The sequence below is a fragment of the Balearica regulorum genome, chromosome 8 (assembly GCF_011004875.1).
Source record: "Balearica regulorum gibbericeps isolate bBalReg1 chromosome 8, bBalReg1.pri, whole genome shotgun sequence".
Lineage (NCBI taxonomy): Eukaryota > Metazoa > Chordata > Aves > Gruiformes > Gruidae > Balearica > Balearica regulorum.
In genome coordinates this window covers 11,171,020-11,188,394 of record NC_046191.1, presented here as the reverse complement: position 1 = coordinate 11,188,394, position 17,375 = coordinate 11,171,020, and the positions used below count along the sequence as shown (strand labels likewise).

General features: G+C 38.3%; 1 protein-coding gene across 1 annotated transcript in view; it reads right to left on the bottom strand.

Annotated features, from left to right (window-relative positions):
* The window catches only part of TESK2 (testis associated actin remodelling kinase 2), an 84,268-nt gene that overhangs the window by 36,139 nt on the left and 30,754 nt on the right, over positions 1–17,375 (bottom strand). The window contains exon 4 of the mRNA XM_075759536.1: positions 10,529–10,577. Within this exon, the coding sequence (XP_075615651.1) occupies positions 10,529–10,577 (49 nt within the window). The remainder of the gene's footprint in view (positions 1–10,528; positions 10,578–17,375) is intronic.

Below are 17,375 nucleotides of genomic sequence, written 5' to 3'. Positions count from 1 at the left end.
TGAGAATTCCACCTTTCTGTAAAGCAAGGACCCACTTCAGCCTCTCTTACTTCTTATTCTAATTCTGCACATGTACATGATAGGAAATCACTCTGAGAGATGCATTTTGGGGGAATTGGTCAAACCGTATCAGGCATACAGCCATAGGAAAACACACACAAATTCAGTAATTAAAGCTTCTTCCTGTCCTCAGAACAAGTGTTGCGACCAGGTACAGCAGCATTTACCTTCCTATCGAACTGAAGCTATACTTCAGGGGCTTTTGCATTCTGTGGGGTAACATGGTATAACCAACCCAAAAACTAAGTTAAAAAAATTCCTCTGTTTAGTGTTTTTCTGGAAACCCTAGGTCCTTGACCACTGTAATCAGACAAGATGGTTAGCTTTCATTTGTGAAAAAGTAGATAGCCATCAGATGTAGGAAAAAAAAAAAAAAGGAAAGATCACCTAACTTAAATAAGGTTCTTTACATGCTTTCCAAGAACCTGGCTTTTGATATTTAAGTATTCAAAATTGCAAAGCTACAAATCAGACAGACTTAGCTGAAACTCCTGTGGAGGCCTGTATCATTTTTGCTGGAGCAAGAACTAAAGGGTCAAGCACACCACATATGCCACAACGTCAGGCTGCAAGAGTATGAACTGGAGATGGAATTTCAACCAGAACACTAAATTTCCTGCCTCCTGTCATTGAAAGCCAGGCCCCCTTGTGTGATTTTAAATGGACTTTTTGGTATGTGCAGCACATCAAGCTGTGTTTGGGACTCAAGTCTTTTTTCCTTCTAACTAATTCACAGAAATATTTGGTTCCCAAGGAAAATAATATAAACAAAGTAAAGAATATGTACTTTGTCTTAACTTCTGTGAAATAACTTCACTGTCTTAGACACACTGCTTTTTTTGTGTTACAAAATAATTCATGAAGCCTTAAAGTTATAGCATAAGGTTTAAACAGCGTGACATTTTGCAAACACCACTACCCTCCCTTTTCTACAAGCTTTTTAAACTCTACTTTGAACAGTCTAATTTACTTATTACATGTACCACGTTTAGATTTAATTTTGCATCCTCTGGTGCATACAGATGAATCAGGTTTACTTCTACCTTTAATCAGCCTAACTCAAATCTCAAGTACAAGGTACAGTGATGGGTACCAGAGTCTGCAACTTTTCAGCTGTTGGAATAACCAGTCATCTAGGCTCCATACAGGTGCCTACAGCATTGTTTCAACAAAAATGAGACAACTTTAGCTGACAAAACAGGATGATGGTGCTCACATCCTCCTAACCCGCACTCAGTCTTCCTAAAGTTGATAATCTAGACTGAACCATTACTGGAAATGGGATTTTTTTTTTCTTTTATCATGCACCCTTTCAAAAAAATATAGTTAGGGCTGACACACCTCTCCCCAAACCAATACAGTTGGTTAGTTTAGCACTCTCCAGCTAATACTGCATCAGAGCGTGGTTGCTCCTAAAGCTACCCATGCTTCTTGACAAGGATCATGGCAGAGGGATGGGTCTCTTCAATTCTGCAAGCTGGGAAGCGTGAGATATATTAAGTCTTTCATATGTGTATCTCTCAAGTTGAAGACAGACAAGCTGTACTCCTCTAAACACAATGAATCCATGAGAAAGAAGGACACTGCGTTGAAGATGAAACAATGTGATGCCTTGTATAGCACACAGAAAGGATGAGGTAGAGCTGGTCATCAAGCATCAATCTACATTTGCTGAGAGTACATTCAGTCATTTTATAAATTAAACTGAGAACCTAAGTGAACTGTTACAGGAAAAACTGAAACTCATATTCCATATGCTGTGAAGAGTGCAAAACTAAGACCAAATATGGCTCAAGTGTTGACAAGTATTTTTAAAATTGTTATGAACAATCAAGAGGTGAAGGGAAGTGTCTGGACTGAAACAAGTTTATCAAAAAAAAATAACTGTATTTCAAAATGATCAAAGATGTACTAGGAATCATTTTGCAAGCTACACAGTAACGAGAAAAAGCACAAGGTCTACATGTGGTCCTGGACAAAGCTATTAAAATAACTTATTTCAGATACATACACACATACAAGTACCTAATATTCAAATTTATATTTCTCTTTTTTTAATATCACAATAATTTAAGCAAAAGCTAAAAATGTACTTTGATACAAGAAATCTGAGGCACATCCCAAGGCTTATCACTTTAAATATTCAGAATCTTTAAAATTTCAAAAAGATACTGCTAGAGACTTCATTTGCTGTGTTATAAAAACACATTCATCTTGGAAAATAAACAGAAGCTTCCTAAATTTTTGGGTCTAAGAAAAGTCCCTATGACCTACGTCTGTTCCCTTTCAGCATGATATGCGACAAAGGTGATACTTTCAGTTCTTCCTAACTTAGGCCTGGTATTCATGCACAATGAAGTGCAGGCAATAGACTTGTCTTTCTGTACATGTTCAGTTGGTTGGGTTTTTTTAACCCAAAAAGATTAAGCCGATATTCACAGGTGCCAGTAAGCAGACACACAGTAAAAGAGATTTTTGCATTTTGCAGGTTCACCTTAAGTCTATTCCCCAAGGTAAAAACTTCACAGTTCTATGTATTTTTAAAAAGGATAGAATTAACTAGATATTTCAAAGCATCTACAAGCTTGCAACAATTTTTCTGTGGTGACATAAGTGCTTTTTCTCAAGAACAGAAAGATAAAGCACTATGCAGGTAGTGAACAGTCCTAACAGACATCTTATGTGATGCATTCATTTTATTTTAGTGCTGGAAAAAAACAGTTACAATGAAATGGAACGATTTCTCACCTTTTTCCATTGGAGACTAGCCTAGTCTTCCTAACACTCGAGTTATTTCCCACTCTGTTTTAAACCCTACTTCTGCTGCCATGACCCTTACTCCTCTCCTCAGGTCCTACAGTGAACTTCTCACACAGTCCTCAGTCATTAAGGGGGAGTGCAACTACTGCTGCATCTGACAAGGTTACCATTACTCTTCTCTAGAGGTCAAATCCCTGGGGTCCAGACGAATGGTTTTCTCTTGACCCCGAAGCAAGTATATACAAGGCCTGATTCTTAATGACTCCTGTAAGAAAAAAGCTAACGAACCCAAACAACCAAATTAACAGAGGAAATAACACAGACGTGTGCTGGCTGGACCTCCAGTCCTACAACGAAAGCAGCAAAAGGGGCAAGCAAATAATAGCAACAGGTACTCTAGTTTTATACCACATAAACATCCTTGTCATCAAAGCATATTTTCCTGGAATTAAATATATTCAGTTCTAATACCCAAGTCCATACCAGTAGGGGTACAAAGTAACCCTAGTTTAACAGAGGACATTCTCTGATGTACTTTGAGTAAGACTAAACTCTTTTGGTACTTGGGTTTTATACCTGAAAAAGCCCAGATTGCCTCTACACATTACATTTTCCACCACTGGCACCAGTACAGCACACTGAAAGAACTCCTCTGCTTCTTATTCTCAGGGAAGTATATAAAATGAACTGTAGCTCTAACGAGTGCTACAAAAAAAATAATATCTGAACTAAGGACAAAAAGAATAAAGCATGCAAGTAGAGATTTATTACAGTATTAATCCACAGGTCATGCTATTCATTGGCTGAGAGATTATAAGGATCAATTTAATCTGCAGAATTTTATACATACTTAGAGTTCTTACAAAGTTTAAACAGCGGTCCTTCTGTAACATCCTAGAGCCGGGAGGCTGCTGAAAGTTGTCTGAAAGATATTCTTTGTCATCATAGCATATTAATCTTTTCTTAAAGTTACTTCAAAGTAAATTCCATCTTTTTTTACACTATTCTGTGTAAAGAATTTAGAATTAACAGGTACATTCTCAGAGCTGTCAACAAAACCATCCAAGAGAAAGTTTGCCCAGTTGCTCACTTCATTCCTCCAGAAAGTCACAGCAGTTGCCAGTTCCACAAGACCATAAAGTAACTTGACATACTGCATGAGACCTCTAATATACTCAAGGAAGATGCTCTATGTATGCAAATGAGACCAAATTGGACCAGCATTAGGGACCAAATCTGAGGAGAGGCAAAGGACCAAAACATCTCTAGAGTTTCCCTACCCCTCTGCTTTTTTTGTTCCTCCTCTTGAGTTTTTCTTTTTCAATACTACAGTCAGAAAGACTATATAAAGTGCCTAAGGAAGATTTCAATAAGCAAGAGTAGCTTATGAAAAGCACAAGATGTGAAGGAACACAAACTGATGTGGAAGCCTCTAATCAGTATGGCTTGACTGTATACATTAGGTAATGCGTAAGCCTTTAATCCTACATGAAGTAAAGGGCTTCCCTAATAATTGTCTACTTTTTTTTTTCCCCCTAGAAATTGCACAGCAGTATCCAGCAGATGAGTAACATTTTCCAATAGGATGACATTGAGAGTCCCTTCATTTCTTTTAATTTTCTTCTTGGTGCCACCTTTAACACAACTTTCATCTTCTCTTCAGTTGTCTCCAAGCTCAGGCTAATCAAGTTAGCACTGCACCTATTCTCTTTTTTGAGGGACAACCACCACAGCCATCTTACCCAGAAGTAAACCTGAGCTGGTAAATAGGTAATACCTAAACTGTGAACAATTCCTTTGCCTTACGGAATATTTGCAGAATGACTGATAATAGGAACTACAGTTTTAAAGACATTAAGTTCTCTAGGGTTGACAGGCTAGCCTACTGTGATCACCAAAGCCGAGTTAAATATTTGCAGTGTCACATGAGTAAAACTGAAGTTATTCAAACAATATGAATCACATTGGTGGAATAACACCAGTAGGGATTAGCAAGTGTTACAAGACACAGGGGGGAGAAAGGAGCAGGGAAGGAATGGTGTTTCAGGGCTTTTTAAAACTCTCAAGAGTGTGCAGTTGCCATCTGGAAGGCAATGTACACCTACAACTTTTGCTACAGCATAAAGATTTAGAAGAGGAGACCTAAGTGATGCCTGTCTGGTTTTCTCCATTCCAGGGTCAAAGGCTCTCCATAGAAAGGTGCCTAAGAACTGAAGGAAGGGAAAAAGAAGGAGGAAAATTAAATATTTTTAATTATGGATTCTGCTTGTGAAAGCTGTATATCAGAAGAACCTTCTTGCTTGAAGAACTTACTTTCCCTTCCTTGTAAAAGGCTAATTCAGCACAATTGTAATAATTCTGAGAATTTTAAGCTTTTAACATTTTTCTTCCCAATCAGTGCTATTTCCAACAGAAAAAAAAAAAAAAAAACCAAACAAAAAACAAACCTAAAAAAAAGGAAGTTCTCCAAAGACCTGAAACTCCACTAATTGCATTTATAGTTTACTTAAGTTATTGCTGTTGGGAAGAAAAGCAGAAAAGGAAAGCTTTCAGTTATCACAGAGAAACTTACTGAAAATAACCCTCTGTCTTCAAAAGCCACAGGCTCTTTCATTAAGATGAACTTTAGGAATACAAAAGGGATACACTGTGCAAGGAAGGAAAAGGGGAAAAAAAAAAAAAAAGTCTTTTCCAAACTGCTACATAGCAGCATTCTTGTCTCAAAACAATTAATTGCGGTTGATGGTAAAAACAGCAGTGTCAAATTCAGTAAGCTGCTAGGGTCCAACATTTCAAAATTGTCCAATAGCAGTTCTCTTGCCCAAGATAAAAACTAACACATCTAGAAGGATTTCCATATTAAATTTTTTTCCTGGAGTTTATGACACAGCTATAAAAAAAATTAATTGAACTGAAAACGTGCATGCATTCAAAGAATTCTGTGTATTCTCTTAAAAACAAAACAAAAAGTTAAAGCAGCAGTCAAGATTTTTTTTTTTATACAGCACTTTTTGCCACATACAACTGCATTAAACTCTGTTGTCCATACTACACATTGCCAGCATGCATTATTTCAGACAACACCACTCTGAGCACCCAGGAAACATTTTAGACTTCAAGGCATTTTTGTGCACCCCTGCACACAGGACCTGTAAGGTGCAGTACATGAGGCAGCTGATGAAGAGAACTCACTGAATGGGATGCACTGGAAGAGCCATGTGCACAGAAAGGCTGGCTCGCCCCTTACAGTTCTCTCACCATTGTTCCAATGCCACGTATACAGCACCTTAAAACCAAGGCTGCCCAAATATACTCTTAGAGCCATGAAACACCTAATACCACACCAAATACTTGGGACGGAATCAGAACTGACCAGGTAGTACACCAGCAAGAACACAGACTGAAAGGCTGCGGGAGAGGCATGTCAGGCAGACAGCAGATCCAGCTACTGGTTGAAACAACACTGTCCACCCCTCCACTACAGATCATGTGTTCCTATGATACTGCCACAGCCTTGCTCCCTGCCCAAGAAAGCTCCAATGTGTGTCAGATCCTGCACCGAGGAAGTAAAGCTACAGCTTCAGATTGTGGCAACAGAGCATTTGTGCACTTTTTTTTACTATCATTCAGTATGAATAGCAGCCATAAAACTTCTATTGTAACAATTAGCTATTGTTTGCGGAGCACTGCAATTCCAAGATATCCCAATCAACGCATAATAACTCTCCCTTCCTCATCTTCTGTACACACAGCTGTCGGGGTTTTAATGTCCTTCAAGAAGAAATTATCAAGCTGTATGACTCGTTCGCATATATACACATCTGATTATAACAAGATTTTAGCCTGATCTCTCTCTCAGAAATTCAGATAAACGGGCTTAACAGAGTTCAACAAATAATTTAAGATCCGCAAAAAGGTATTACGTGGTTTTTATATGCTAGATTGTATGTTATCTGCTTCAGTGTAATAGCATAGGCCTATAGAACCTACAAAGCACAAATAAATTTGCCTCCCATCTAAAATGGGTGCTTGCTCATGCATCTATTTCATGCTAAATGTATATGGGATGAGATCGTACGCTACTGCTGTTAAGCCACGGCTGCTCCATGCTAACGGGCTCACAGCTTCATGTCCCTTGGAGTCTACGCGGTCTGCTAACCTCTTGGCAGTGGCTCAGATCTGGTCTCTGAATGCTCAGCAGCATCTCATGCTAACTGACACCAGAGCCTGTACTACTATGCAAGTTTCTCCAAGTCTGAGGATGCTGTGTGCCAGGAAATTAAGAAACAGAAGCAAATAGAGAGTTGTCAGACTAGAAAGGTGTCTGGAAAACAGAGGGAGGCTTGAAGGAGAGTCTGAGATTAGGTTGGAGAGGCATGTGAGTACAGCAGGAAGCCCTGCAGATTCTTGTAGCTACAGAAACAAACCACTAACTACAGATTAGAGCTGAACACTGAGAAAGGAATACTCAGTTCCTGGTTTTACAGAAAATGAGCACAGCAAATCTGTGCCCATCAGCTCAAAGTTAGGGAGGCAATCTAACACCTGCCAGCTCATCTGAGTGGTACACCTATTAAAGCACCTACTTCACGCTCCTTAAATATTTCTTAATTATGTGCTTGCAAGGACAGAGGTCCCTGCCAGTCTAACCCATTCTGTGACTCTAAGGATAGATAACTGAGCTACTACAGAAGAGGCATAAGACATAGCTTCTGGCTTGAGTAGAACTTTGAAAACAATATTGGATTTTCAAAACTGATAAGACTGTGGACTCAGAACAAGTCAGTCCTAGTGCAGTCTATAATGAAACAATTCCATTCTTATTTTGAAAAAACCAAACCAAAACAAACAGAAACTGCTTCTTGCCCAACAGTTTTAGAAACAAAAGCCACTTGAGAGAGGACAATTAAAACAATGTAAAATGCTGCCAAAAGGAAAAAACCCAAGGCCTACATACAATCAACACCTTCCTCAAGCAAAAAACCTGCTCTGCGTGATCTACCGTGTTTAGCCTCCTGTGTGTTTAAACATGCAAGAAAAGAAATCTCTAATGCTTCAGACTCTGCCTTCCAGTAACAAAGTGCTGTATATTCCTAATGTAGCCCCTTAACAGGCTTGTAAAATCCTCAAGGCTCCTCTAAGACCATTTGTTGTTGTTGCCCTCCCTGTTAATAGCACAGGAGGCTATTAAACACAAGTCCTCTAGAACATTTGCCACAAGTTCTCAACTTCTGTCATGGAAACATACACATACAAACAAACATGATTTCCCATCATGCCCTCAGACATAAGGTCTAAGTGATGTTCTATCCCTTTTACTTAGGCATATCATCCACTGTACTGTCAAAACACCAGAAGGGATAATTAAGCTCCTTACAGAACAGGTCCAGCATAGACTCGTGCAAGAGAGGATTCTCCTTGCAGTGACTCACACACCTATTGAGCAAGGGGCCTCTGAATTAACAGTTTCATCTCCAAAATAATGAAACCCTGGCAGAAGTTCTGAGTGCTAGTAGCATCAGGCTAGTATCAATTATGCTGAGTACTGGAAGCTAGGAGACCACCTTTTTCAACCACAAGCTGAAAAAAGCCATGAGACAGTGGCTGATTTGTTTATCCTCTTGGGCTATATTTGAACTGGTGATTCACCATGTCCATCTTACTAGTAATTCCTTTGGCTAACCATTACAGCCCCCTTCTCTAACCTCCAAAAGTCTTTAGAACTCAACCATTACTCTACGCACACTACAAGATGAAAAATGCCACTACTGTTGCCAGAAAACACAACTAATTCCACCACTTGGAACATAGACAGCTCTTAACTTTTAAAAGCTCTGTAAAAACAAAGAACAACTACTGTATTGGACAAAGTTGAGGGGATTCCCTACAACATGAACTTATGATGGCCTTCGGTTGGGATTTTCCTATTAAAGGCATTAAATGTCCACCTTGGTCCACATAAGAAAAGCAGGGATCACTACATGTACTTTTATAACATGTCACTAAAGCTAATCTGTTTCTCAAAATTTTGCAACAATCTTCTTCAGTCTGAAACTTTTCCTCTTTGGTCTCAAGATGTTTCAGGAATCTCTTCTATTATTCTGAATTATAACTATAAAAAGTTATTCTTTGAAGTCTCTCTCAGATTTATTTGCTTGCCAAGAACTCAAAAATAGCTGAACAAAGCAAGCAGCTACAAAGTTAGCTCTCCATGAGGAAGCATCTGTGCTGGTTTCATTTTCTTGGCTTTCTGGGTGGGGAGGGACATGTAAATGGCAAGCAACTGGGATGAAGGGGGGAAACAAACAAACAAAAAACCCACACTGAGGAAGATCTGCCAAGATTTAGTACAACGAAGTGTTATGAAGCTCTGTGTATCCTAGGACATGTTTAATAAGTGGAAGGACCTGAAATGTCCCTGTTTTAACTGATCAGAGGTCCAAAAGAAATTGGTAATAATGTTAGCAAAGCCTGCCTGAAGGATTTGATCAGCCATCTAATGCTAAATCTTAGAAATGTTTCCTCTTCTGAGCACAGGAAAAAAGAAGAAAAAAATAAAAGGAAAAATCAAATAAACTGTCCCTCTCATATCAAAGGAGCCCTCACATGTCCTGTATCTTGAAACTTCTGAAAGTGTCCTTATTTTTGCTCTTACGCTACACATATGGCCACTGTGAACTAGTGTGCATCACTCTAATAGTAGCTAGAACTAGAATTGTCATCCCAGAAGGTAAAGAAATGCATTGCCCACATATGTGCACCTTTGTCTCAGAATTGCATATGAAAGTTACAGAAAATGACAGCCACAAGTATCCTAATAATTGGCATACAGCTATCCAATCTTCTCATTTTACAGTAGTTCTTGGCAAGCATACCAGGAACCTGTTTTAATTACTAACATACTTGTCTTTGGGGGTGGGAAAGGGTTAATCTTTTATTTGAGCAGTTCCTACAAAATAGAAGTAAATAAGAAACATTAACTTTACAAAACATGAGCTTCCCCTCAATCTGTACTCAAACTAAACCAGCAGAAAAAACATTTTATTGATTTTGTCTCAAAACAGGCAACACTACTCCTAACAAGGGAATACTCCCTTCTTGTTTTTCCTGAGCAGTTTACAAGCAGATTAAACATACAATCCAGTAAAACCTGGTGGGAAGACTCACATGAACGGAAACGTCAATTTCTCATTTGATACCTAGATCTTGGCTAGGGTATATGGGCAATGGAATAATTCCTTTTTATGGGACCCAGATTAAGCTGTAATGTTGATGTTATTCCAAATAAGAAAGTAGTAGGGACTGAACGCACTAATATCACCCAGCTGAAATGTCCTTGATTCACCTGTGAAACATACACACAACTGGAGCATAAATAAGACTTAAATACAATGCAATGTCACTGAAACAAATAATATTTAGGAGCAGCTCAACAGTAATCCACATCTCTCATGTTGAATATTATCAGTGAAATTTTATGTTCCTACTGTGATTTTTTTTCATCCTAATAAGCACTTCTGATGTGAAAGACATACAAGGGCTATGAGCAAAGTACTGTTCTGAGGCCTGATTCCACTACACAGCAAATAGCATGTGCTTAACTCACTAGTCAACATAAGAGAAACTACCACTCATGGTGAACGGCAGTTGCAGAATCTCGCCTAAGAACTGTGTCATATTGAGTATGTATATCAGGAAATAGTCTTACCTCAGTAAGTGCGTGCAGCTGTCCTTGATGCACACAGACACCCATAAACCTACAAGAAACAAGAAAAGAAAAGTGGTTTGGGCTTTTTTCCCCCCCCTCTTTTTATTTTTCTTTAGAGAAACTAAGATAATAAGAAATACTTGCTATGCCAAGAAAGAAGGAAAAAGAAAAAGAAAAAATTCAGCCTCACAGATACTGCATACCTCAACAGTGATTATTTAAAAGTCTCAGTACAAAACAAAATCATGTGTCTACACTACAATATAATTTGAATTAGCAGTTCCAAGAGAGCACAGGAGACAGCTGAAACTCAAGATGGAAAGTCACTAATTTCACTATAAGCAAAGGGCAGCATATAATGATTTATGCAGAAAGGAACAGTCTCAGACTTCTGTTTTAAGGAAGTTTAAGCCAAGTAATCCACTGTTGGTCTGCATAAATAGAAAATTACTTCCCTTTGCATTTTGCTGCTTAAGCATAAAGATGTTTCGTCCTATCCTATTCCTAACCACTCAGGAATATGAGGGCACATACGTGCAGCATACTTCCCCTCCCCAACCTGCTATTTCCAACACTTGGATCGAAGCAAGTTTCAATAGTATCCAGTATACACACATTCCACAAAAGTTACCTACACGCACAAGGTTCAGACTCCTGCTGTTAATAGTAATGACTGTCACCCTTGTTTTTTCTGGAAAGCATGAAGAATGTGCTATACATTTAACATACAAGGAACAAATGAAAGTTCATTTTTACCACCAAGCTGAACTTAAGTGACAAAATGCAAATTAATATTAACAGTAAACATCTCCCATGAGAAAGTTCAGTAAAACCTAAGTTGTACGCACTTTAGAGCCCTCCTTGCACAGTTAAGTATTGGTTAGTTTTAGATTAACTAATTTTCCATTTTAGCATTTAGATTTTGGTCTCGACAAGCAAAACCACATTGTCTATCATTTCCACAATGTTCAGAAATTTCCACTTTGCAAGCAAGGAGTAAAAATGCATGATTTCATTAAATGCGACAGGGGAATCCTGTGGAGAACAACTTGAAGGAAAAGGACCTTTTACATACTCAAACACTTCCGAATTTAAAAACAAAATGATGCAAGACACATGTAGCACTAGTTCAGCTAAGCTGCTTTTGAAGAAATGAATGATCCTCACTGTTCTCTTGTCTAACAGCTGACTGGTAAATTACAAGCAGCCAAAGAAAAATAATATAGGTAAGGTCCTTTGCATAAGCTGAGCTGTGGAAATCTGTTTTTATAACCAAAGAAGAAGCAGGACTTGTACTTCAATGTCTATAGCCTGCTCTCACCTCAAATAATATTCCCTGAATTAAATATGCAAATTGTGACAGTGAAAATCCAATTCCTCTTGTTTAATGAGAGCAATAGGGCATGACCAGGTATTCAGGGGAAAAGGGAAGAAGGGTTCTTTTAGACACACCATCTATTCAAAACATTGCTGTTTCTGAATTTCACTTCATACAGCAATTGCATATGAACAATTTTGTAAACCAGTTGACAAATCAAGCTTCCTCAGACTAAGAAATCCAGACTCCTCCAGAGCAGAAATCTATTTCTTCCTTAATGCATTCTCAAAGTCTCCAGAGCCATCAAGCATGGTGTTAATAGCCTTATTCACAAGCAGAAATGGAAAAAACACCCAAGAAATCAGTTCTGCTATTAGACAACTTTTGAAAGTATTATTTTTTCTTATATGAAACATGCTAATGACACAAGGTTAACCCAGTACTGCAGTATTTTCATTCAACAAAAACTGAGACTAAGTAATAAAAATAATAATGTTTTCATCTATGTATCATCTCTTCTTTGTAAAGGTGTAATACATTACTTTCAAATTAGGAATTCATTGTATGTGACTTGTTTTTAAAATATGAATGCAATTAAGAATTTATAAAAATTTTGGCAAAATTAAATTTCTTGTCTCATCTTTACCGAACAGGAAAAACATCGCTGTCACCCAAAGACTGGTAGAACTTAACTTTTTCTGCCAACCTGTTTTGGTCAAGAGAAGTCTCAATGGAAACATATTCATTACCTTTGTGAACCTACATTTAAGGCAGAAAAGACACACTGGCTCAAGTTACCAAGAGCAAGAGTTCAAAAATTCTTAAATATTTAGGGTTTCTATTGGGAAACAGACATACATTTCTAACTTTAAATCAGAAATTAAAAACAGAGCTCAATATCATGATCTCATGGTAAAAAGCTGGACATAAAGATACATTTATAAACCCCACATATTTAGAAGTTATTACCCAGGAAAAGAGAAATCAGATACACTGATAGAGACAGAATTAATGAGTTTACAAGCAACATACTGAAACCATTTAAACTTTGTGTCAAGAATCTCAGTTTTCAGACTCTGGAAAACAGATTGATAGAATAGACCCCTAGTGATCCAAATTCCTGGAAAACCTCTTCTTAGCTGCTGTATCAAGCAATAATAAGCCTCTTGGTTAAGCCAAGTATTGCTACAAAACACTGTTGGGAAGCATTTTCACTAAAAGATAATACATGCAGCTGCTACCAGGAAATACAATTACCAAGCAAGACTTAACATAAGATTTCAATTTCTGAGATCGCCCCAGATGAGATTCCAAGTTCTGTGGATAGGAAGCTGACATGCTGGTCCAGGACAGCTGAGATTATTCCTGTTGGCTAGACGCACTGTCTCCAGAGCCAAAATGTGCTTGTAGGTGAAAACTTCAGCAGAATATCTTGTCAGCCAAAGGTTACACTTCCTATAAGCGTTTCTAGTTGAAGAAGCTTCAATGAGCCAGTCATCCAAAAAACAAGAGACAGTTTGCAGACTTAAGGAAGTTAATCTTGAAGAGAGTGTGTCTGGCCTTATCAGGAAAGCTGAAGCACTTCCAAAATCCCAACTAGTGGTTGGAAAAAATTTCCCCAGAAGCTGTATATATGAAAGACGCTATTTGAGTCCACCCTACTAAATACAGCGCAGCATGTTTCCACCACAGAATGCTTTCTAACAAATGTCAGCGATGTTCAGATGGTGGAAGTCTCTTTCCATAAACCAGGTTTATCAATCTGGAATACCTGCCCTCCTAGACAAGACCAAGAGAAGGTACTCTGCATATTTCTGAGTCCATTACATCATTTACTCAAACTGCTTTCAGTTCAGTCTGACTGCAAGGGAGAAAATTCTAGACAGGAAGAGGGAGACCAAGACCTGTAGCCTCAGCCTGCAATCTTTTGCCTCCTTGATAAATCAAGGAAAACTAATATCCAGATTATACAGCCACTGTGGACATCTAGACATTGAACACATGCTTCCCATTAAAAGAACTTCACTGGGACATGTTCCTGCTCTGTGGATAAATCTGGGGCAGCTACAGTCCAACAAAATAATTTGATGCCTTCTGAAATCTACTACTTGTATGATAAAATTCAGCAGTTTGATGATAACATTAAACATAAGAAACAAACCAAATGCACCAATGCAAAAGTCTCTGTGTTACTGAGCTCATATAGGAGAGAAACAAGGTCAAAAGACACATACTTACTTCATTGTATTGACTGTCGGAGACAGAAGAGAGTGAGTAAGAATATTAAGTCTGCATTAAGATCCTTCTTAATGTTTTAGGCACCATGCTAGATTTAAAATGTATTTTAAGTTTTCTACACTTGCATTTTGATTCCAGACACAGGAGGTAAGGCATTTAATCTATCCTTTCTGAAACATATCATATACAACACCTACAGCCTCTCTTCTGCTGTCTTGTGCACAGCATTTCTATAATACTCCTTTTTGATAACCACATTAACACAGAGAGAAGTAGAAGTATTTTTCTTCTCTGTTAAAGCACTGTTCAATACAGGACAGAGGATATTATAAGACAAAAGCCATCCTTCTGCCTATTGTAACAAAGTCAATCACAAGTAATTTCACAAAAAGCAAGATTTGACAGGAGAAAATTGCACACACACAAAAAAAAGGTGTTGTGTTCCCAGGGCGCTAGACTTGTCTGAAAGGAGATGAAATAAAATTCTCCTTGAAAGAAGCTCATGTAATATGCATGCTGTTTGCTTATTGGTGTATGTGCGCGCGCACGCAAGAAGGAGGGTTTAGTCAATGAGTCAGTCTGCCAGCACGCTCACTCCCAAACACGCAGCAATATCTCCAAGCACTCCCGTGACAGCATTTAAGACACAAGCTAAGGCTTTCTGTGTACAGAATGTTTTACATTAAGTCCCCAAGGTACAGATCAAATTTTTTTAAAAAGTACTTTTTCATACAAACAGTAGTGATATTAAACACTCAAATTCTATCTTGAAATTGAAGATACACTAATTTAAGAGACAGCACAAGAGATGGAGAATCTATGTTAGCACACCACTTCATTTGTGAAAATGAGAAAAACACATCTGTAAGACATTACCAGAATGAAAAGGTATCAGTTCTCTCAGGATGCAGCCCTAAGACTCCCAGCCTAGGGCACAATGAGAGAGATTTCTTGAGTCCTTTCCAACCCTGTTTCCTTACTTTGATTTGAGTGAAAACTCATGACTATGGCAGCACATCAGCATTTACAGAAGCAGCAAAGCAGCGAAAAATATTTACAAGCATACACCAGACCTTTCATAACCCTGGTACCAGATCTAACCCAAGCCTTGAACGGCATTGACTTTAAATGGGACACAAGCTAGTAAGGAAGTGAAGAAATGCTCCAAATCTCTGGTTTCCCTAACTCCAGTAATTACAGTCTTACCACCTGTCAGCCAACCTGTATAAAAGTGGCCATAGTAAATGTCACATGGTGTAAACCAGAACCCCAGCTCACTTTTCCACTCCTGCTCTTACCATCTGTTTTGAGGGAAGATGGGATAAAGCCAGCACATCCCACACCCACAGCAAGGAGAAGAGGTAGAAAAGCATTTTAGTCCTCCATGTTTAGTTTACATACAGGAGTGAGGCAGAGAGAGGAGTTTATATGAGATGCGGTTGGTGGCAGAAACAGAGCAGAGGACTCCATAAACACCATTAGTCTGCTTTTGCCCTATCCATTCCTAAAATGCCCCTAAGCTGGGGGGGGGGGGGGGGGGGGAAAGGCAAAATAAAACAAAACAAAACCAACTGAACAAAAAGCCACAAAACCCCCAGATCTTTCATACATAGTTTCTTATGATCACCAGACAGTGACTGAACAAAAATTTCTACATTACAGTTAAAAATCTAGACTGCATCTAGAATTGCATCTGCTAATTGAAACATGAAGCAAGAGGGAGGGAGAAAAAAACACCTCTAAATCTCCTTACTTCTTACCATCGTGTCAATGTAGTGCAAGAGCTGCAGTCTTCTATTCCAAAATACCCTTAACAGACTGACAAAGAGGTTCCATTTTTGCTAAAATAATCCCTTTAATAGAGGGCAGTTTCTCATTTTCTTGATGGAAAGTTTATTAGAATTTTGGATTTTTAAATATATTTTTTATATATGTGTATCTTTGACCACTAGAATCTTTGTGATGGTACCATGGGGATGGTATACTTACTGGAGACTTGGTAAATGAAAACTAAGCTCTTCACTTACATCAGTCTTCTCATCAAGATGGATCAACACAGCTGGGCAAGAGCAGAATTTAAGCACAGAAATACTGAAATGAGTGGGGATTTAAAGTTAGCATTTCACTCCATGCCAAGCAACACAAGTTATTTTTAAAGCCTAGATAACCAGACTGATATTTTACCAAGTATTAGAAGCAGGGAAACTGAAACAGTGACACAACTCCATCTCCTATAGTCGTACAAAAGTATCAGTAAGGTAAGAGCACAGGCCTACCTCTAGGTAATCTCTACCGTGCTAAGGAACGGAAGAAAGTCAGCAAGTACCAACAAACTCACACTCCAGAATGGTGGTTGCAGGCTAGGATAAAAACCTCAAAAGACATCTGTAACTCTGAAAATGAGTTGACATGGACAGCACAGAAGCAAAAGCAGTTTCAAATAGTCAGCAATTTTTATTATTCACATCAGTGCAATCAATGGCAAAAATACAAGAATCTTTGCAATAACATCTTGAAGTTAACTGTGGGCACACTGGAATGCATAGTTTGTAAAAAGTTGCTATGTATTTTGGAGCACTGGCAAAGGGATGGGTTTTTTATTCATCCAAAGGATAACAATGATTTTTGGCTATCAAATACACTAGGAAGAGGAATCTTTTCTCCCTTCCATATCACTTAGGTCATATAAACCAGGTAAGAGTTCTAGGACAAAAACATTAATTCAATTACAAAGTATAAATACTAAAGCATCAGGATGTTCAAAAACATAACCACACCCAGATTAAGGAAGACTTTAGTATACTAAAATAAATGCATCATTGCTGAATCTGACATTCACTTTCTAAACATTAACTGACTGAACTGCACATATTGAAGTAGGTTGAGAGAAGACTTTGGATGCCGTAAAGCCAGTATCTATCCAGTTTCATAATTTTACAAGCCATTTGATATCAGAGTGCCTCACAGCCCTCTACCTGCTACAGTTAACTACTGCACATGTCCTCAACATTTCAGCCTAAGAATCCGCTAGTATCCTTACTGGCAAGCAACAGATCGGCACTAAGGAAAGTAACTTGTTTACAGCATAAGTTAAGTAATCCTAGAGCTTACAGAAGATGAAGACACTCAGATGTATATAGTATGTAAAATCAGAGTACACCTTCAAGGCAAGTGGAGGAGATCCAGTGACTAATCAATAAATAATTAAACTTGATGCTAGTGACAAAACAGCTTACTCGGTAATATAGAGGAACTTCAAAGGACAGAAATTAAGTGAAGAAAGTGACATTT